We start from the raw sequence: 22,462 nt of genomic DNA, 5'->3' as shown, positions 1-22,462 counted from the left end.
TACAGTTTCTTACTTCTTTTGCTTTGGAGACTTTCTTCTGTATTTTTCCTTCTTCTCTTTCGTAATGTCTTCATCTTGTCTTCTTTGCAAAACTTGTACGGTTAATGCGCTTGTGTCAGTTTCTTGTGACTGATTAGGAGAGAGCACTTCATTTACTGGATCTATTGCATTGGATACAACAGTTATGACATTTAATCCTTTACTACTTTTACTTTTTTATTATTTAATTATTCTCTCATTTATTTTTAATTATCTATTTAACGGATTCAATTATTTACAGTACCCTTCACTAATATTGGCACAATGTGAGCAAAGGCAGCTGTGAAAATAAATCTGCATCGTTTATCTTTTTGATCTCTCAACCAAAAATGTTACCTTTGTAAACTGCACAATTGTAAATAACATATCTGTACATTAATTTAAACAACTAGCCTATAAGTTTTACCCCTTTACTTCTAGTGCATTTTTAATTTTCAGTTTTTCTTATATTAGTGTTATATTCCATCTCTACTGTGTAATTCTATGTATTTCTAATGTTCACACGTAGGAGGATGGCTTTATCTTCACAATTAAACGCTCAAATGTTTTAAATACTTGTTTGCAATGTGATTCATGCACAATTGACGATGCTCCTTAAATTTACAATAATCAATGACATTTTTGTGTAATTTTTTTTTTTAACTGGCTATAGATTGTATTTCATAGTTTTAGTTTTGTGTTTATACTGTAGACTAAAAACAATACTACTTTCTAACAGTTCTTGATGTACAGAAATGTTGCATAGGAACAAAAGGTCAAAAGGGTCTTGAAAGAATCTCAGTCTCTTGTCTTCTAGGTGGACGAAGTCAATCTGAGGAAGTCTTTAGCTCTTGATTTTTATCATGGATTTACATGTGATGTTCATGTGTCTCTTTGACCATTGATCTTGGTTACTTGACCCAAATTTGACAATCTCCTTACCGAGTTGAATTATCAGTAATGTTCTTTTGTTTTAATGCTTCAAGCTGTTCAAAGCTGTGAAAGATTTGGTTGGTTAGACTTACTTCAAACTGGTGCTGGGATCTGATTTATGTTCATCCTTTTGTCTTGAGCCTCTGGAATTCAGCTCTTTGTGTCTCAACACTGTTCTGTTTGAATCTGAAATTGTCTGATTTGCTTTGATACACTACATTGTTGATACAATGAATAATACATTTAAAGGGGTCATCAGATGTAATAATAATCTGATAACGTTCAGGGTTCAGACACATTTTCTCAGTATAATTCTAGATTAAAAACATCTTTTTAGCCAAGCATTCACACAATGTATATTGTAACTTGATTCTTTAGCTATATCTGATCTTCTATCACATTTTCATTCTTTTGCATGGGTTGAACACATCATCTTTGCTTGTTTAGAATAGCAGCTACACTAGTTTCATCTCTATTTGCTTCTCACTTTCTGTCTCGGGACTTGCATGCTGAGGAAACTAGGAATTAGACAATCTTCAGTCTGGATGCCAACCCCCCAGAAGACGTTAACTCTGGAACAACATATAAAACCACCACATTTTTCTCACAACCTATAAAAAATGTGCAATAGATTGTATTTCATAGTTTTATTTTTGTGTTTATACTGTAGACTAAAAACAATACTGCTTTGTAACAGTTGTTCTTGATGTACAGAAATTTAGAATTTAATTTTATCTGCATATGGATTAAAAATCTGAATTGTTTCAAAATGTTTTACTAAACCTTGAAGTTCTTTGGAGTTTTGGTTGAGGCAAAGTATAATAAAGTGTAATGTGCTGAAAATAATAATAAATCTGATACAATTTTGACTTATCATGTGGTATATTAATTTTAAAATATGATTTTAAAAGGAATAAATAAAAAATGACCTTTGAAAATATAAAACATTTATGAAATCAAATTAACCCATTATTTTTTGTAATAATCAGCTCTTTTTTCTGGTTTAAAAACTAATTACCCAACTACCCAGCAGTTGAGTTAAAAACAACCCAATTAAACTTTATATTAAATTCACCAATTCAACTAGAATCTGGTGGTTTTACTTGTGTTGCCTTTTAAGGGAATTCATTTTGTATGGCATGGCTGCAGAAAAGGGGTTTCTGTAGGTTGTTGATTGGTTGGAGTTCAGGAGTCATTGGAAGTGATGTCTTGGTCGTTGGCTGAAGGATGGTGTGGAGTCGAGTAGTTAAACTTACTGCAGAACGTTGATTGGTTGACTAGAATCATAACTTTTGCATGATACAAGGTGGATAAGGCGTCCCTCACTCGTTTTGCTCTGCTGTCCATGAGTGTTGGTCTTATTTACATCAGAGTGATTAAAAACACAAAAATTACAGTGTATTTATAATTTTATATTTTTCTGTTTGTGTGTGGTGAGCTGTCTTTGTCACATCATGGCACACCACACACTATAGGAGCAAAAAAATAATAATCTTCATGTTTGTGGTCTTCAACATTTTGAATTTAAGATGTAAAAAAATCTTTAGGTGTGTACGCAGCATTAAACACACCCCGTACTGTTTCTCTTTGTACACTGATTAAACATAATGCGACATCGCCATTGTGGATCTTTGGATCATACATTATAAAGTGTCATAATATGCACACAATACAGAGTTTGGACATTTCATTCACTCCAAGTTTCAGCAAATAATGTGAGCTTTCGTTCAACACTAAACTTTCCATATCTTACATTTAACAGCACTATCTGCTAAAACCAATAAAACATTGGTTAAAGTTGCACTGATTACATTTTGAACACATCAAACAAATATAAAACATAAAACATTATTTGTGAATACAGTAACCCCTTCAGATTCCTCAAATGGTTGTCCTTTTTGAGATTATTTATTGAAATGTTCAGTTTTTAGAAAAATTCACAAGCAAATCACAAGTCATGGGACACACTGTATGTTCCCTTTGTTGTGGTCCATTGATTATTGATGATTCCTGCAGGGTTGAAACTTGTGATCAGAGTTAATTAAATCACCTCCTTTTTAGGAGCTGGCAGCACAGCTGACAGGAAACCGTCTTAGGATGACGACGTCACGTGATTAGCTCATGACAAGTTTTCTGATGAGCACGGGTATTTTGGAACAGACGTCCTCTGTTGTGGAATCACGTTATCACTTCTCCTAATGCTGACATAGGTTTTTTGCCATTCGTTTCCGGTCCAGACAATTGTTCCCCTTTATTTAACCATTAATGGTGTTCAGATAGCAGATGGGAGAAAATAGGCTCTTTTAATTCAATTGGCAGAAGTAGCCACTTGTGCAGTTTGTTCTTGTGCTGTTGCTTGTTCACCGAGGTCTTACACTTTATTTACTTAATTAGAAAATTTTTATAAGCCTCTTACATGTTGTACTCATCCTTTTATAAGGGTTATTATTGGTCATTAAAACTGACATTTAACAAAAAATGTTCCATTCGTTCAACAAAAAGAGGCAGAGTTGTGCTTATTGTTGTGGCTCATTGTTATTCGTTACTTTCAGGCATAAACCACATCTACCAAGTAAAGGTAATACTGGCAGTGGAAACACAAGTCTGATCAGGGTTCCCTGTACCAAATTGTAATGGACTGTACTAGGGCTGCACGATGTGTTGTTTAAGCATCGATATCGCGATGTACGAATCCACGATAGTCACATCGCAGGATGTGCGATGTAGGCTGTTGTAGTTTATCAGTTATTCATTAACTGTATGGGCCAGCTGCTCCCCGGCCCTTGACGAATGTGATTTGCGGATTAATTAAACAGCTTAACCATCATAGAGTTAAAGTTTATCGTTGACAGGACTGAAAAACACATGCAAGTGAGACGAGAGAGACAGAGAGAGAGCGAGCCGTCTTCAAACAACGAGCGCTGTCTTGCTCTCTCACCCTTGCGCATAATTAATCAATTGACATGATGGTGTCGATATTTAAATAATTTAAAATGAGAATGTAAGTGTGCTCACCCCGTTTTTGTTTGTAAGAAAAAAATATTGCAGAAAAATAAAATACAGAAAACAGAAACATTACAGAACATTACATACATTACAGAAAAATTGCAATGTCATTTTTTCCCAATATCGTGCAGCCCTAGACTGTACCATACAGCTCAGTGGAAACAAGCCATAAGGTTTTCATCTGGGTAAAAGTCTTTCCACACTGAAAGCAGGAGAAAGGCTTTTATGAAGAGTGAGTTACCAAATGAATCTTAAGTTGTCCTTTGTGTGTAAAACTCTTTCCACAATGAGATCAGCTGAAAGAATTCACCAGAGTATGAATTAACATGTGCTTTTTAAGGTTTGGTTTAAGTGTAAAACACTTTCCACACTGAGAGCAGCTGAAAGGCTTAATCCCAGTATGAATTAACATGTGATCCTTTAGACTTGATTTATATGTAAAACTCTTTCCACACTGAGAGCAGGAGAAAGGCTTTATCCCAGTATGAATTAACATGTGCCTCTTAAGGGTTGATTTAAACGTGAAAGTGTTTCCACACTGAGAGCAGCTGAAAGGTTTTTCTGAAGTGTGAGTTACCAAATGATTCTTAAGGTGTTCTTTCTGTGTAAAACCCTTTCCACACTGAGAGCAGCTGAATGACTTGATTCCAGCATGAATTAACATGTGCCTCTTAAGGATTGAAGTATTTTTAAAACTCTTTCCACACTGAGAGCAGGAGAAAGGTTTTTCTGAAGTGTGAGTTACCAAATGTTTTTTAATATGACTTTTCTGTTTGAAACTCTTTCCACACTGAGAGCAGCTGAAAGACTTGATCCCAGTATGGATTAACATGTGCCTCCTAAGGTATGATTTATGTGTAAAACTCTTTCCGCACTGAGAGCAGGAGAAAGACTTTATCCCAGCATGAATTAACATGTGACCCTTAAGGCTTGATTTCTGTGTAAATGTCTTTCTACACTGAGGGCAGCTGAACGACTTTATCCCAGTATGAATTAACATGTGCCTCTTAATGTTTGATTTATTTTTAAAACTCTTTCCACACTGAGAGCAGGAGAAAGGTTTTTCTGAAGTGTGAGTTACCAAATGATTTTCAAGTTGACTTTCCTGTATAAAACTCTTTCCACACTGAGAGCAGCTGAAAGACTTTATCCCAGTATGGATTAACATGTGATCCCTCAGGATTCCTTTACTTATGAAACTCTTTCCACACTGTGGACAGGTGAAAGGCTTTATTCCAGCATGAATTAACATGTGATTCTTAAGGTATCCCTTACGTGTGAAACACTTTTCACACTGAGAGCAGCTGAAAGGCCTCTTGACTTCTGTTTTTTTGGTGCTGCGACTCAATGATTTTTCTCCATTGACATCATGATCTTTCTGATCCGGATACATCTCTTCCACCTCTTTTGTATCTTGTCTTTCTTCTTTAATTTTCATCAGACCTAAAATTAAATCAATATAAAGATGAAAATCAATTGGATATCTTTGAAAAATAAAAAGTGTGTAATAAGTGTGTGTGTACTTATTAAAACAATGTCAAAACTGTTCCCTTTTCAAACAGATCCATGAAAATATCTAAAAACACTGTATTATGCTGCCAGACCAGTAGAATACGATGTTATTTTGTAAATAAACACTACACATGGACAGCTCCAGCAAACAGGGTTTTTTTTGATAGAGCTGCACCAATTGCAATTTTCTTGGCCGATTCAGATTTCCGGTCAAATTTATAGGTTAGTGTCATCTACCGAATTTTGCTAATTCTGACTTTTTTCCCCTAAAAGCTATAACTGACAGCATATTATATATATATATATATATATATATATATATATATATATATATATATAATTTTCTTCAGTGCAAAGTTTTGTTTAAAAAAAATTGTAATAGAACAAGAAAAAATAAATAAATGCAATACAATAAAGAGAGCTATTAAAAAAGTTGATCGGTTTAACAAAAGAGAAAGAAAATTACTTTCTGGTCTTGACTGAATATGTTTTATAACTTTAATGGTAATCATTAATTTGTATTTATTTTGTTACAGTGACCACTACTCAAATTTAACTTAATTTACATTTGATTAATTTCTGTAGTATTTCTTACTTGAATAAAAACTTAACATGACAGACAGCAGCAGGAATATTGGACTGCGGTCCCTTTAAGAGTTTATCCACGGACCATTATACTGCTACAAAACATGTGTTCTCTTTCTCATGTTTCTTATGTTTCTAAATGAAACATGGCTAGAAGACAGCTGCAGTGCAACAATCCTAAATGAAGCAGCCCCTCCTAACTTCACTTACATGAGTGTCTGCAGGACTGTTAGGAGAGGTGGGGGTGTAGCTGCTCTATTTAAAGATGTCTATCAATGCAAGCAAGTGTCATTTGGTCAGTACTTGTCTTTCGAATATCTAGGGATTGTGCTGAAAGGTGCTCCACGCATTATGTTTATTATTATTTACAGGCCTCCAAAATACTCTCCAGCCTTTGTTGGAGAGGTCACAGAAATGTTATAAATAATATTTTCCTCAGAGTTTGACTGTTTTGCAATTGCAGGGGATTTTAATATTCACATAGATAATGCAGAAAACAAAACTACAAAAGAAATGATAACGGTTCTATACACTTTTGACCTGATTCAGCATGTGCATGGACCCACACACAAAGGTGGACACACTCAGGATCTTATCATCAGTAGGGGTCTAAACATTTCATCCATTGTTATTAAGGACATAGCACTATCTGATCACTTCTGTATTTTCTTTGATATATTGATCTCTGCTACCACTGAATCTAGATCGGTCTCTGTCAGAAGGAGATGCATAAACGAGAACACAAGTGTACTATTTATGGAGGCTATATCTTTAACACCAAGCATTTCTGCAGACTCTGTTGATATTCTCCTTGATTCCTTCAACTCAAAAGTTAAGAATGTTATTGATGATATTGCTCCAATAATAGTCAGTAAGAAAACAAACCGACAGAAATCAGTTTGGAGAAGATCAACAGCAGTTCAGACTATGAAAAGACAATGCAGAAAAGCCGAGCGGATGTGGAGGAAGACGAAACTTGAAATTCACTATAGCATCTATAAAGAGAGCCTTCATGCTTTTAATGTGAAACTAGCCACAGCTAGACAGAATTTCTTCTCAAACTTAAACTTAAATAACACTCATACTCTTTTTTTCATCCACTGTTGAGAGACTGACAAACCCCCCAAGTCAGATTCCAAGTGAAATGCTCTCAGACAGCAAATGCAATGAGTTTGCTTCTTTCTTTTCTGAGAAGATCATAAATATCAGGAAGGCGATTAGCACATCCTCAAGTAATGCAGAGGTCAGACAGATTCGGCCAAAATATCAAAATGATACTATGTCTATTTTTGAAACAATTGATAGCAAAATTCTGGAAGACATAGTTCAACAACTAAAATCGTCAACCTGTTGTCTTGACACACTTCCCACCTCTTTTTTTAAAAGTGTGCTTGACTGCTTAAAAGCAGATCTCTTAGAAGTGGTGAATACCTCACTTCTTTCAGGGACATTTCCAAACTCCCTAAAAACTGCAGTTGTTAAGCCCCTCCTGAAAAAAGACCAATCTTGATAACACAATTTTGAGCAATTTTAGACCAATATCTTATCTTCCTTTTATAGGCAAAACTATAGAAAAGGTAGTTTTTAATCAGCTGAACAAATACTTAAACTCAAATGGATACTTGGACAATTTTCAATCTGGTTTCCGACCACATCACAGCACAGAGACAGCACTCATTAAGATAATAAATTATATTCACTTAAATTGTGACTCTTACAAAATATCGGTGCTGGTATTGCTAGATCTCAGTGCTGCGTTTGACACTGTCGATCATAACATATTACTAGAGAGACTGGAAAACTGGGTCTGGCTTTTTGGGATGGTACTCAAATGGTTCAGATCATACTTAGAAGGGAGAGGCTATTATGTGAGTATAGGAGAGCATAAGTCTAAGTGGACGTCCATGACATGCGGAGTCCCACAAGGCTCAATTCTTGCACCACTCTTGTTTAGCCAAGTCAAATAATGAGAAAGAACCAAATTGCTTTCCACAGCTATGCTGATGATACCCAGATTTACCTAGCCTTATCTCCAAATGACTACAGCCCCATTGACTCCCTCTGCCAATGCATTGATGAAATTAATAGTTGGATGTGCCAGAACTATCTTCAGTTAAATAAGGAAAAAACTGAAGTCATTGCATTTGGAAACAAAGATGAAGTGTTCAAGGTGAATGCATACCTTGACTCTAGGGGTCAAACAACTAAAAATCAAGTCGGGAATCTTGGTGTGATTCTGGAGACAGACCTTAGTTTCAGTAGTCATGTCAAAGCAGTAACTAAATCAGCATACTATCATTTAGAAAACATTGCAAGAATTAGATGTTTTGTTTCCAGCCAAGAATTGGAGAAACTTGTTCATGCCTTTATCACCAGCAGGGTGGACTATTGTAAAGGTCTCCTCACTGGCCTTCCCAAAAAGACCATTAGACAGCTGCAGCTCATCCAGAACGCTGCTGCCAGGATTCTGACTGGAACCAGAAAATCTGAGCATATCACACCTGTCTTCAGGTCCTTACACTGCCTTCCAGTTACATTTAGGATTGATTTTAAAGTACTTTTACTCGTATATAAGTCACTAAATGACCTAGGACCGAAATATATTGCAGATATGTTCACTGAATATAAACCTAACAGAGCACTCAGATCACTAGGATCAAGTCAGTTAGAAATACCAAGGGTTGACACAAAACAAGGGGAGTCCGCCTTTAGTTACTATGCTGCCCGCAGTTGGAAACAGCTTCCAGAAGAGATCAGATGTGCTAAAACAATAGTCACATTTAAGTCTAGACTCAAAACCCATCTGTTTAGCTGTGCATTTATTGAATGAGCACTGTGCAATGTCCGAACAGATTGCACTAAATTTTTATAATTTTCTAACCGTTTTTAAATGTTTCAATCATTTTCAAAGTTTTAAAATTGCTTGTTTTATTTTTATTTTTTTTCTTCACGATTATTTTACTTTCTTTTATGTAAAGCACTTTGAATCACCATTGTGTACGAAATGTGCTATATAAATAAACTTGCCTTGCCTTGCCTTAAAAAGATAGTATGCCATGTGCACTTTAAGTTGATTACATATATTTTATTTTAATAATTTAATGTTAATAAAAAAAAGACTAAACGTATGTTTATTATTTGTCTTGGCCTTTTTCTATTCTTTTCTTTATTTTTTTTTTTGCTGATCTGAAAAATTATCCGATCCATATGAGGATGAGCGAGGTCGGGTTTGACTAGATGTATTTGGAGGTTATTGCTCACGTCTCGTTCTGCATATATCCAAATGTTTCTATACTGGCAATGTATCTGAATGTTAAATTATAATATTTTTTTATGTAAACCATACGGAAAAGATCATCCTCTTCACATGAGCAAAAACGTGCATAACAGCAGAGTGGACAAGTATACTACGGTCTATTTAAACAGACCAGTGTAACCTTTTATATGTTTGGTTGACTGTATTTTATTTTAATAATGAACAGACTGCAAAGTTTGAAATTAGAATGCACTTGTTCTGTGTCATTCATAGCAAACACAAATGTTGCTGGTTGCTAGTGTGTTTGCAGCACTACTGTTATTTAATTTTTTTATATTTTTCAGATAATTGTTTTTTATTTCTAACATTGTATGTATTTAAATGTATATTTAAATTTACATTTATGTTCCAACAAACCTGAGAAATTCTACTTGATAAATGCACTAAAACTTTTATGTAAATGATTGACTTTATTTGAAAGTCAGTGCTCAATAAATGATGATAAGTTTAGAAATGCTGTGCATCCACAAATTTTTAGTGTGATATTATACCATGCAAATGAAGGGGAAAACTTCACGATATCGGCCCTTAAAATCGGCAGTACATATCGGCCATCGGCTGACCCTGACCTCTTGTTCGGGAAGCAGACACACTTTTTTTTAATGTGACAACGTGTTTACGTCACCCACAAATCGGAAGGAGACACAAGCGCTGCGTCCGAAGTCGCATACTGCAAGGAGTCAGCAGTGTTTTGATTTGAGGGCGCGGGCAAACGTGAAGAGAACGTCGTGGTGTGTGTCCATTGCAAGATAGAGGTGGCATACCACAACTAGGGCCCTATGATTTCCGCGATGCAGAAAACGCGGAGGGAATCGAGACATAAAAACGTATTTTACAGTTAAACGCAGAATGGCACAGAATTTGCCAAATTTTTTAATGAATTAATCAAAAATAGGTCATTGCAATTACATCACGATATGGACTAATATCTGTAAATATTAAGCCGGAACAGTCTATTTAAATATGAATCCTGCATGTTCTATGTGTCTCTGTTAATGAATGGAGCAGAAGCGCGAGTTCCTTTATCACGCACACTAAAGCACGTGTGGCACTCCAGTAATTTCAGCGTCTGCTGTCTCACTAAATTAGGACATGAACACATGAGCAACATCTCGAGAACTGCTCTGACAGTCACTTCATGAGCATTTGACCGTTTGATTTGAGTAAAACTAGCGTCACATCACATACACAGAACTGTAATGCTGTGTTCACACCAAACGCGAGAGCGTCAAATTCGCGTCTACCGCGCCTAGTTTGCCGCTTGACCATTTTGAGATCATTCGCGCGAGTAATTCGCTTCATTCGCGCATGAAATTAACTTCACAACAGACGCGAATTCGCGTCATGGGGGGGCTTCTGCCAGCTGAGTTCAAGCAGCATTTTCAACCGCCATTTTTATTCGGATAATTTTCAAAATATTACTGTTACTGTGTCATGAAATGTAGTTTTAAAAGTATTTCAGGCGAGAATGTAGTTGTTTTAAACTCAAATATGCGGTTTATTTATAATGACAGCGTCTATTTAAAAAATGTGTTTCGCCGATCTCGGAGATGAGCTCCATGCGATCAGCGGGAGCTCTGTCATCATGTATCCGCCGAGAGTAGCCTTACCTCGGCTAGATCTTCTGACATTTGCCGCTGGCTCTGATGTGTCTTTAGTGGTTCAAGATAAAATATAATTCGTTTGGGGTAAAATGAAACGTTTCTTATATTTGGCCTATATTCAATTTATCTATTAATATGTTTTATATATATATATATATATATATATATATATATATATATATATATATATATATATATATATATATATATATATATATATATATATATATATAGGTCATTTTTATTCCTGTCTCTATAGAAATATGAACTTTTGTCATATAGCTCCGGTTGACTGCTCACTGACAACATCCCAGATAGCATACATATCCGGGCCTCATCTGGGCCAACTATGGCACATCTGGCTCAGTTCTGGCAGCGGCAGAGGTTATATGGGCCATCTCTGGCCCACACACATCAAGCCGGTTTTAGTTTGAGTTGTGGCATGCTGTTTATGGGCCAGATCTGGCCCGTGTATGACAAACCGGCTTTAATTTGAGTTGTGGCTTGCTGTGTGTGGGCCAGATCTGGCCCGTGTGCGACAAACCGGCTTTAATTTGAGTCGTGGCTTGCTGTGTGTGGGCCAGATCTGGCCCGTGTGTGACAAACCGGTTTTAGGTTGAGTTCTGGCTTGTTGTATGTGGGCCAGATATGGCCTATACCAGGTGACCAGATGTTCCATTTTCTGAAGACACGTCCTGGCAGATCACCTTACTTTACCAGTCAGTAGTTCTAAAACTATTTTGAGTACTGGACGCCCATAATATTTCAGGACACATAATATAAATACATACACACATTTATTTGACCTACACAGACCTGTTATGAAGCTGCAATGTTATTCGATTTTTTTTTACATTTTTGTACCATGTCCTCTGGTGTGACACCATGTCCTTTGAACTTTTTTGAAACCACTACAAATGTTTTATGCTTTGTTGTGCATTAATATGACACCCCTAAATTATATATTTTTTTTTATTAAAAAGTGCATGTTAAGCTACATAATCCTAGAAAATTTTGCAAATGTGTCTTGCTTGCCACTAATGACAGGTTAGCTTGGAATAGCAAGGTCATTAATTGACAGAAAAGGCTGAAAGGTCCTTTGGTGTGATAAAAAAAAAGTCCTCCATTGTGACACCTGTACAGTCACACCACAGGACAAAGTTTCTTTAAAAATCATTTTAAAGAATTAAATAATATTTGTTTAACTCCTTTTTTATACTTTTAAATGCAATAATTACATTCATTAAATTAAGCTCTAATCATCAAAAATTAGAATATATAAAAATTTAACTTTTTAATATAAAAGTTACAAAAAATTAACTTTTTTCATGATATTCACATTTCTTCAAGATGCACCTTATACACACACACACACACACACATACATATATATATATATATATATATATATATATATATATATATATATATATATATATATATATATATATATTACCATGTTATTCACATAGAAGAGAGTTATTTTGAATTGTAATAGTCACAGTGTTACTATTTTACTGTAATTTGATTCCATAAATGGAGCCGTGGTGAGCATAAGAGATTTTTTATAAATGCATAAAATATCTTACAGACCCCAAACTCTTGAATGGTTGTGTAAATTACAGTTATGATGTTCCTCCCAGTTACATTTTATTAAAAAATATTAAATGTTACTCTGGCATATGTAGTCCATTCTATAGAGACTGGGTCTGTTCCCCAAAAACAGACAACAAATAATGTTTATTAAGGGATCTAGAAAAATTATTTCAGTTTAAACCTACTAGATTAAAAATAGTACTCAATGTACTCCATTGATGAAATAGTAAAAAGTGCACATTGCCTGAAATTATATGAACAGCAGCTATGCTAATCTTTCTCCCTTTGCCTTCCTGTTTCTGCAAATGTCCATGCCAGGGTTATTAGAAACTGCACAGCACAGGACTTGCGAGGACTTGATGATACCAGTACTCAAAAGACCTTAGATGATGGCAACTATAGATGGACATACAAACTACCGCCACTGCAAAAAAAAGTAATGTTAATTTGAAAGAGCTGTGTCACAGTATCAAGGGCTCCCTTATCAGTTCTGCTTTCAGTACTGGAGAGTAAAAGATACATTTTTTTTTTGTTTGATGCTTTTTGTTTGATGTTTTTATTAGTACATATACGTTATCTTGCACATTTTATCTCCCCAACAGATTCTAATTTGAAAGAAGTTTATAATGCATGTTCGCTACTCCCAATTCAGAAGACTGAATCAGCCAGTGTATCTGAATGTATCTCATACTCACTCCTCTCTGCCACGTCGGAATTTGGAATTTTCCTTAGCTGTCAGTTATAAACGTCAAAATTAAAAGAAATAAACATTTGAAATATATCAGTCTGTGTGTAATGAATAGATATAATATACAAGTTTCACTTTTTGAATGGAATTAGTGAAATAAATCAACTTTTTGATGATATTCTAATTATATGACCAGCACCTGTATATCATTGCTCTTTTGTTGATTTTGCTTCCATTGTCCTCATTTGTAAGTTGCTTTGGATAAAAGTGTCTGCTAAATGTAAATTTAATGTTAATGTGTATTTAACTATATTTATAAATATTTATCTGTATTTTTTATTTTGTAATAATGTAAATGTATTTGTTTTATATCTACACATGCAGTTGTATTCATGCATGTATATTTATTTGTCTAATTTTTATATTTTAATAAAGCAGTTTAGACTACATGAGTGTTTTCTTTATTCTGGATGAATTACATATTCTTTTGTGTCTAGAAAGGGTAAATATGGGCCATATCTAACCCAGAAGTCAGCCACAACTGGGACGGATCTGGGCCACATCTCAGAAATGGCGTGGTTGACATCTGGGCCAGGTGTCGCCCATGCCATTTGTGAGATGCGGCATGGATCTGGTACAGTTGCGGCTGACTTCTGTCAGACAGACTCAGGTTGAGTCATCGCCGTCATTCCGCGCGGTATGTGGGCCAGAAGAATACGGGAGATGTGGGCCAGAACTGGGCCACATGTCATTTGCTATCTGGGATCTGTCGTTCCTCCTTGTTGAATGAGTGGAGAAGGGTATTCCTGCACAACCGGAGGCTGCAGGAACATACTTTTGAATGAGTGACTCCTAGCAGGCTCCTGATTGGTCAACGCGGCGCGAATTGACACCAAAGTTCAAATTTTTCAACTCGGGCGGCAGTCGCGAATTCGCGTCAAACGCTAAATGCAAAAAAAGCACCATTCGCGCTTAATGCGCGTTTCGCGCGAAGCGCTCTATTCGCGCATCAATTCGCGCGAACTAGACGCGCGAATGAGGCGAATTCGCTTCTTCCGCGCCGCGCTTAACGCCCCATTCGCGCCGCGAGACCTCCAGACGCGCGTAAACGCGCCTCTGCATTGACTTAACATTGAAACCATTCGCGCCAGACGCTCTATTCGCGTTTGGTGTGAACACAGCATAAAGGTACGTCAGCAGAATGTACATAGCCTACTACAAAAATAAATTATTATTTTTTTAAGGTTTAATCACACAATGGACCCGGTTTATTCCATGTTTTTTTAATAGTTAATCGCCTTTGTTTTCCAAAAAGTTAAGTTTGCCTAATTTTCAATAATTAAAATATAAATTAAATTAATGTTTTATGTGTTTAATGTGCATCTCAGAAAATGTTTTATTTAAAACCCCAACTGAATGGCACTTAAATGCACTCAATTCATCTGTTAACTTTGTCATTGTTCACAGTACAAGTACAGAGAAACAATGGGTACTAATTAAAGGTTTCTTTTTGATGTATGCATTGCATTCTATGCATTTAAAAAATAAAAACGAAATGTTTCTAAAAAGGAAACTTAGTTGTTCATTTTAAGAGACCCAGGAGTCTTATTTTCTCTTGCATAATTAATATTACTAAGCTTTGTTTACTTTGGAGGCAGATTTGTAGTCTTATTTGAAGGATCTGTTTATTGCCTAATTTCAGGTTATCATCACATTGAAAGTTTTCTTTTTGATTCAGTCAAGACTATGTTATCTTTAAGAAATTTGGTATAAATTGTTTAGTAATTGTTTTGTTGAAAACAAATGTAATTAGGGGCTGGTATATAAGAGCCAATTTACTGTAACATGTAGAGCTGAAACAACTAATCGATTAGTTGCTAAACAACTTTTATTTGCCGTAAGCGGCTCATTCTGTGCATATTTTAAATCTGCACTGACTAAAGCGTGGCAGTAATGAGCCACAGCAGGTTTTATTCAGCCAGTACAGCAGGAGAAGTAGAGAACAGCCAATAGCTGGCCTCGTTTTATGTCACGTGCTTCCCGAACTGCGTCTGCAGCATTCAGCTAGATGGTGAAGACAGACGTCAGTGGAGTAAGCTTGAGAAAGAAAAAGAAAGAAAAAGCGGAAGATACAATGTACAATGTTGTTTGCAAATGTTTAGTCATAAAAACGAATAACATTGCTTTTTTAACAGTTAACATTTAAAGATTTACAAACATGTTCTGTAATCAGTTTGTCGTTTACCAGTTCATAATTCAGTCTTGCAGCCTAATTATGACTGAATGAGAGAGGTAAATGTGTAAATGTATTTGAAATTAGGGCTGCACGATGTGTTGTTTAAGCATCGATATCGCGATGTACAAATCCACGATAGTCACATCGCAGGATGTGCGATGTAGGCTGTCGTAGTTGATCCGTTATTCATTAACTGTATGGGCCAAAGAGCGCGCGCGCGAGAGAGAGAGCGCGAGCGCGCGGCCGGCGACACACTAGATTCGTGGCGCAAGCATCTCAGCTGCGTGGCGTGTCCGTTTTTAATTCGGCTCCCATGTTAACAGGTTAGAACTTGCAGACTGCCTGCGTGAGACGCGCGTCTCAGGCGCGGCTCAAGCCTCGCGGAAAACACGTGCATGCTAGAAATAGAGCCGACGCCTATTTATATTGCACCTGTCACCGGCAGGGCCGTGCACAGACCTTTTGAGGGGCATGTGCTGAAACTGAAAAAGGGCACCCCCCCCTTTATATCAAGATTATTTAGTAAGCCTGCATAAAAGGAAGAAATGGTTACATCTTCATGACAAATTCAATAACACAAAATAATAGTCTCAAAAGCTTTAGATTTATTCACGATTAATAACAACCATAATAATAATATTAGATAATTAGATAATATAGATAAACAGGGTTTTAAGGGCTTCTTTAAATCTAATACAACAGCAACCTTCTGTTACCCATGTATCTGGCAAAAATTTGATACTGTGGTGGACCAGGGATGTTGGTCTCTTGAAGGTCTCTTATTCACTACACTTTCCCTAAAATAAGCCAGCAATGAAAAAATAAAAGAAAATAGTGTGAAAAGTACAGTTGCAGTGAAAAGCATTTCTGAAGGATCACGTGACACTGAAGAGTACTGAACTGGAGTAATGATGCTGAAAATTCAGCTTTGATCACAAAAATAAAATCACATTTTAAAATATATTCAAATAGAAAACAGTTATTTAAAATTGTAAAAATATTACACAATATTACTGATTTTGCTGTATTTTGGATCAAATAAATGAAGCCTTGGAATGAATCATGAATTACATTCTGCATGATAAAATATAAAGATTTCAGTGATCTTCTGTAATTTTTTTTTTTTTAGTTACTACTACATTACTGTAGTAAAACCATGTTTTACAACATTTTATACAGAGAGTATACAGAGAGTATATCATAACATGATTAGCCTAAATGTTAATAAATTAAGTCTATCAGCAATCATGAATCAAAGAAGAAATTTCTAAGAAATATATGTTAGGTGACGAGGATCGCTCGTCGCTTTGTGTAAGTTCCAGTACGAAACAGCGGGGGGCGCACCTATTATGATTTCCCGATGGTAAAAACAAATTATGTTGTTGTATTACTTATCAATATATAGTTTTTGACCAGCGAATGTGTGCAAATGTGATTTTTTTTTCTGTCCGTCATTAAAACGGCGACGGTGCCTGCCGCTGCCGGCATCACATTACATTTTCATCTACAGGTTACAAACTAGTTTTTTTAGGTATATAGACGGAGCGCTCAGTTTTTCCTGTGGTAAAATGCATTTGGCCAAATTAGCATTTTATAAAAGATGAAATGCAACTGTGTGCACAGGCTATTTAAGTGTTGGCTATGACTAGATGGCAAATGCTAGCCCTCTCTCTCAGGCGACGTCCCACATGTCTCAGTCAGTGAGTCAGTCAGACATCAAATAAATAAAATATGAGCCTTTATAGACAGTGTTTAGTAGTACTTATTCAAACAACAAGATATTTATTTACCCTTCGCAAAACTGTTCAGCTCAGCTGTTGTCTACTGCGCGGCTGCTGTGGAACTTCTGTTGATTCAATGAATATAGAGGGGGCGGAGTTATCAGCTTACTGACAGCTTGAGGATCGAATAAGATTTACACAAGCTCGTTTTAAGAACTTTAATTTGGTAAAACAGACAGACAGGCGTAAAGGGTGACCAATAGCATTGATTAAAAAAAAAAAAAAAAAAAAAAAAAAAAACACCAAAAAAAGGGCACTTCGGAGTGTAAGGGCAAAAAGGGCATGTGCTCTGCACATGTTGAGCCCTACCTGTGCACGTGCCTGGTCACCGGCCTGAGAGAGAGAGCGCGCGCGCAAAGCGAGCCCCGGCCGCACGCTCAATGTCTTCAAACAACACCAGCGCTGTCTTGCTCTCTCTCCCTCGCGCATATTAATCAATTGACACGATGGTGTCGATGTTTAAATCATTTAAAATGAGAATGTAAGTCTGCTCACCCCATTTTTGTTTGTAAGAATTTTTTTTATTTCATATCGCAATATATATCGCAGAAAAATAAAATATCGCAATGTAAATTTTTCCCAATATCGTGCAACCCTATTTGAAATGCACTTTTTTTTCTGAGTATTCACTGCTCTTTTTCACACAGTAGGTTTTTTGTGTGTGTCATTTTTTTTTTCTGGACAACCTTCTGATGGATTTTACATTAAAATGTGAGTTCCATTCAGGTTTCATGCCACTGGCACTTTATACGAAGGATTGTTTAAAATTTCACAGCATAAGCTATAAAGCTGTTTCCCAGGTATAAGTTGTGTGTTTACAGGAAAAAAATAATAAAATGCAATGTACTGCAAATGTTTTCTGTTTTATTCTTATTCTTCGTGAAAATATTTTCTGAAAGATTCCTTAAGCTTTGTTCGGGATGTTAAACTATTTTAGGAGCTCTAAGGACTGCCATGGTGAAAACATTATTTGAAATCTCCTTGTGAAATTTGGGAGTATGGGTCAGTGTTTTGATTGCACAAGAGTTTGACAAAGGATTACTAACACATAATAAAACAAAACTTCAGGTATATTTTTGATGAGGATATGACCATGCAAAATGGTTAAAATCTCTAAAAAGTCTATGTTGAATGATAAAGACCCTTGGTTAATAATTTAATTGGAAAAAATGGGCGAAACTAAAATATAAGTACATAGATTAATCGATTAATTGTAAAAATAATCGACAGATAAATCTATTATCAAAATAATAATTTTGCATCCCTAGTAACATGTAAATAATTTTTATATTAACTGTTAGCTTAGAGTGTTGATTTGCAAGTAATAACTTCTGTAACTTTCTCTGAGAGCTTATTTTGGTATTTTCTATGTATAGGTTTCTTGCTGTAATTTGTGGATAAAACTTGTGTTTAAACGTTTAAGGAATCTCGAGTTAAAGTAATTTCAAAATGCAATGTCATAGGATTTAAGAACCAACTGGGTTTTGTAAATTTGTGTTTTGATTAAACTCACATTTGTTTCGAACCTTTTTGTTTGACTTTTGTGACGAGTAAGTACCCATTTTTACCTGCCACGTTAAATGGATCCAGGACTATGCACCTACACTGTGGGAATGACTTAATGCACAGTACAAGCAGTTTTTGACTGGAGCAGATGAGACGTGTGTGAGGTAATCATTATTATTAGTAATCATTCTAATAATTGTTAGATTAATCGATTATCAAAATAACCGTTTGTTGCAACCCTAGTTCCCTGCAGATACATTCAAATAAAGATGTTCACGCCGCATGTTGACTTGAAATGTACAGTGTTCATACTAAATGACATCATTGCCTTTAGAAGTTTAATCCAGCCATATCGCGACTCTTGTCTTTCTGTCCCCAACTGTAAGACCTCTTGAAATTATAATTAAAACACTTCTTATAACATTTAATGTATTTAAAACTTTTTATGGCCTTAAGCTTGATACAACTCAACTTTGGGTTTTTTCAGGACTCGCGGGAGAGCTGTATTTAAGGTAGTCCCTCAGGCTGAGTGCTGAACTTTCGCTGTATATGTATATTAACGTATATGTAAATAAACATGTAAACAATTATTAAAAATGAGTCAAATAAAACTTTGAAAAAGGTAAACCTCACATTTCAGCCTTTAAATTAAGAAAAGTTATATGTCAAAATTATAATTGCTTAATAAACCTCCATGATCATAACTGCATTGCTATTAAGAAGACTTCCTTTAGCAGTTCTCAATTCCAGTAATATTGGACGTGTTATAATAGGCCACCTAATAAAAATGATAATAACACATTATAATAATTAACTTAATACCGTAATAGGAGAATTAGCCTAATACAGTCTTTACTACCATTGATACACAACAGTTATGCGTGGGTTGATCCAAAATGAGGATCCAGAATAACGGTAATGAGTCATTCAAAAATATTTTTTATGATATTCGGGTCGCGGTCGGTCAGGTCCTAGTACTAGACACATTTTTAAAATACATAGAACTACACTTTTTTTGGCCGAATAACTGGCATGAAGATGACGTAGAGATGGAGGTGGCAAAGAAGACTGCATGGGGAGAAACAGCGATGTTTTGGGTAAAACATGATTTTGACGACTTCATTTAGTTTTGTTTTACAGAAAACTCTTTTTAAAAGATTTTCGTTTTGTATAAATTGTATCTTAATTTTGATCAATGTTTTATCAATCAGTTGCCCGTATTTAATAAATAAGAAGCAAATATATAGCCTAGCAGACAATGTAATAAGGCGCCGGCACGATCACTTGTGAACTAAACTCAGCGTGTGCCTCACAGATTTGAGAAATATAGGCTATTTATTACAGACAGCTTGAAATGTCTTCTTTTAAACGAAAATATTCAAACCAAAATAAACGGGCTACTCTCTGAAGATGTAATCCATATGAAATGTGCATTTCTCTCTGGCGTTCAACTTGATCTTTGCAGCGACACAGAAAACACCAGTTTATTACTAAACAATTAAATGACTCCTTGCATATTTTCTGACCTTGCAGAAACATACATATAGACATAGCCAGACTAGACTATTTTAGTACAAATTATGAGCTTACTGTCGATTTTTTAATAATTCTTGACAAAATTATAATATATTAAGTTTTGTTGAGTTTTTTTGTTGTTGTTGTTTTTGCCTAGTTAGTTTGTCAAAATAATTTTTTAGCAATGCATATTACTAATAAAAAATTAAATTAAATTAAGTTGTGATATATTTATGGTAGGAAATTTACAAAATATCTTCATGGAACATGATCTTTACTTAAAGCTGCGGTAGGGAACTTTTGACGCTCTAGCGGTTAATAAACAGAACTGCTTGCGTCTTGCGGAAGAACATCGTAGCCGGAGCTACTTCTCTCTGTTTATGTCTATGAAGAATCACAAAGGTACTGGGTTACTCCGCCGCGGTATCCCCGAAGCAATCTAAAATAGTCCGAATATAAACACTTATTGTAGGTGCACCATAGTGATTCAGGACAAGCTAAAAACACGGTTTGGAAAATGAATTCATGGTGTACTCGCTAATTATGTAATTTTTTCTAAATTTTGAACACAAAAAAAGTTACGGACCGCAGCTCTGATTGGTTATTTTTTTATCGGGAGCGATGGAGTTTCTGCAAATGGCAATGGGAGCACTGGGAGGAGCCAGAGGAGCTTGATTTTTTCACAGATTATCTGTCTCATATTCTACTGTCAGGACATAATGACAGGTTTAATAAATGTGTAAAACATATTTTTTTTTTACTAAAGTTCCCTACAGCACCTTTACTATCCTAATGACTTTTTGACATAAAAGACAAATTGATAATTTTGACCAATACAATTTATTTTTGGCAAATATACCCGTGTTACTTATTACTGCTCCAGGGTCACATATATTTCACGGTAAAAGTCTGTTTGCAAAGCTTGCTGCAAAACTGCTAGTGAATTAAGGTGAATTTACAACGGATTTAAAACTGATTTATAGTGATTTACAACTGATTTAAAATAACCACAGTCCTATAAGGACTCACTTAAAATTTGTTTTATACTAGCGTAGAAAAAATATAGTCTCACACGCTCTGAGTTCAACAGTTGTATGATTAAATAATTATTAAAGACAATCAACAATTAAAGAATAATTAAATCTCCTCAGTGTCTATTCACTCACATTTCCATAAGAAATTTAAAACATGGATTTAAGACATTTTAATGATAGTTTAGGTCTTATTTTTACAAAAACGATCTGTGAATGTACCACAAATATTCATTAAAGATTAACGAAGAATAAACACCTACCTCCTTCCTCGTGTTTTATTCTCCAGGTTTCTGGTTCCTCGTGTTTTATTCTCCGGGTTTCTGGTTCCTCGTCTTTTATTCTCCAGGTTTCGGTTTCCTCGTGTTTTATTCTTCGGGTTTCTGGTTCCTCCTGTTTTATTCTCCTGGTTTCTGGCTCCTCGTGATTTATTCTGCAGGTTTCTGGCTCCTCGTATTTTATTCTCCGGGTTTCTGGTTCACTCGTGTTCTCTCCACTCTCTTCTTTAACAAACTCCATCTTCACAGCAGCAGATCTCAGGTCAGATGATACTCCTCCAGATATTCCTGCTTGCTTCAAAACTTAGTCTCGACTGTGAGGACCAGAATATTACAGGTATTTATTGACCTGATTCAAAAACGTTATTTCTCTATTTAAAGAAACTTTTCTAACAGCATCACGACAGAACAACAGAGAGCGCGGTGAAACTAACCTTCTTCCTTTGAGGTATAATGGTGTTTGGCAAATAAATGTGTTTAGCGCCACCCGCTGGACTGGAGAGTGAAGCGGTGAGAGGAAGGTAATAATACGGGGAAAATATTGGACAATACGAGACTCTTTTTTTTAAATTATTATTAACCAGAAACCAGAAATATACAATGATAAACAGAAATGTACATATTAATGCACAGATAAAAACATGCCAGAGTATACAAACCATTGATTGATTAATCAAAAAACTGAATATTGTTAAAAAATATGACAAGTCTTCCTTCCTTGCAGTAGTCTTAAATAGAATAAAATTTGGCTTTCATCCTGACCATTTCTTCTTGTTCATATGAAATTTTCCCAAAATAATAAACAGTTGTACAATAAAATTAAAATGATTATTATTGTTGTTATTTTCATTGGAATA

At 35.5% G+C, this 22,462-nt stretch overlaps 1 protein-coding gene across 2 annotated transcripts; it reads right to left on the bottom strand.

The window, feature by feature from the left end:
* Window positions 1-2,342: 2,342 nt before the first annotated feature.
* LOC127934841 (gastrula zinc finger protein XlCGF57.1-like) lies at window positions 2,343-22,097 on the bottom strand. Of its 2 annotated transcripts, XM_052532371.1 has the most exons (3): window positions 22,040-22,097; window positions 21,591-21,919; window positions 2,343-5,400 (listed from the first exon to the last, which is right to left on the bottom strand). In XM_052532371.1, the coding sequence occupies exons 2-3, from the start codon at window positions 21,844-21,846 to the stop codon at window positions 4,250-4,252; spliced, it is 1,407 nt and encodes a 468-aa protein (XP_052388331.1). In that variant the 5' UTR covers window positions 21,847-21,919; window positions 22,040-22,097; the 3' UTR covers window positions 2,343-4,249. The 2 variants fall into 2 exon arrangements, with proteins under 2 accessions (XP_052388331.1, XP_052388330.1); XM_052532370.1 differs by having other exon boundaries at window positions 21,591-22,041.
* Window positions 22,098-22,462: the final 365 nt, after the last annotated feature.

Source organism: Carassius gibelio, chromosome A19 (assembly GCF_023724105.1).
Source record: "Carassius gibelio isolate Cgi1373 ecotype wild population from Czech Republic chromosome A19, carGib1.2-hapl.c, whole genome shotgun sequence".
Lineage (NCBI taxonomy): Eukaryota > Metazoa > Chordata > Actinopteri > Cypriniformes > Cyprinidae > Carassius > Carassius gibelio.
Note: the sequence above shows the minus strand (reverse complement) of the source record. Positions and strands in the feature narration are given on the sequence as shown.

What these genes read in the sequence shown, in the direction of transcription:
- LOC127934841 (XM_052532371.1), bottom strand. Translation starts at nt 21,846, where the DNA reads ATGGAGTTTGTTAAAGAAGAGAGTGGAGAGAACACGAGTGAACCAGAA. An exon ending in AATAAAACACGAGGAAGGAG is followed by an intron (nt 5,401 to 21,590) that starts GTAGGTGTTTAT and finishes ATTTAATTTTAG; the next exon opens with GTCTGATGAAAATTAAAGAA.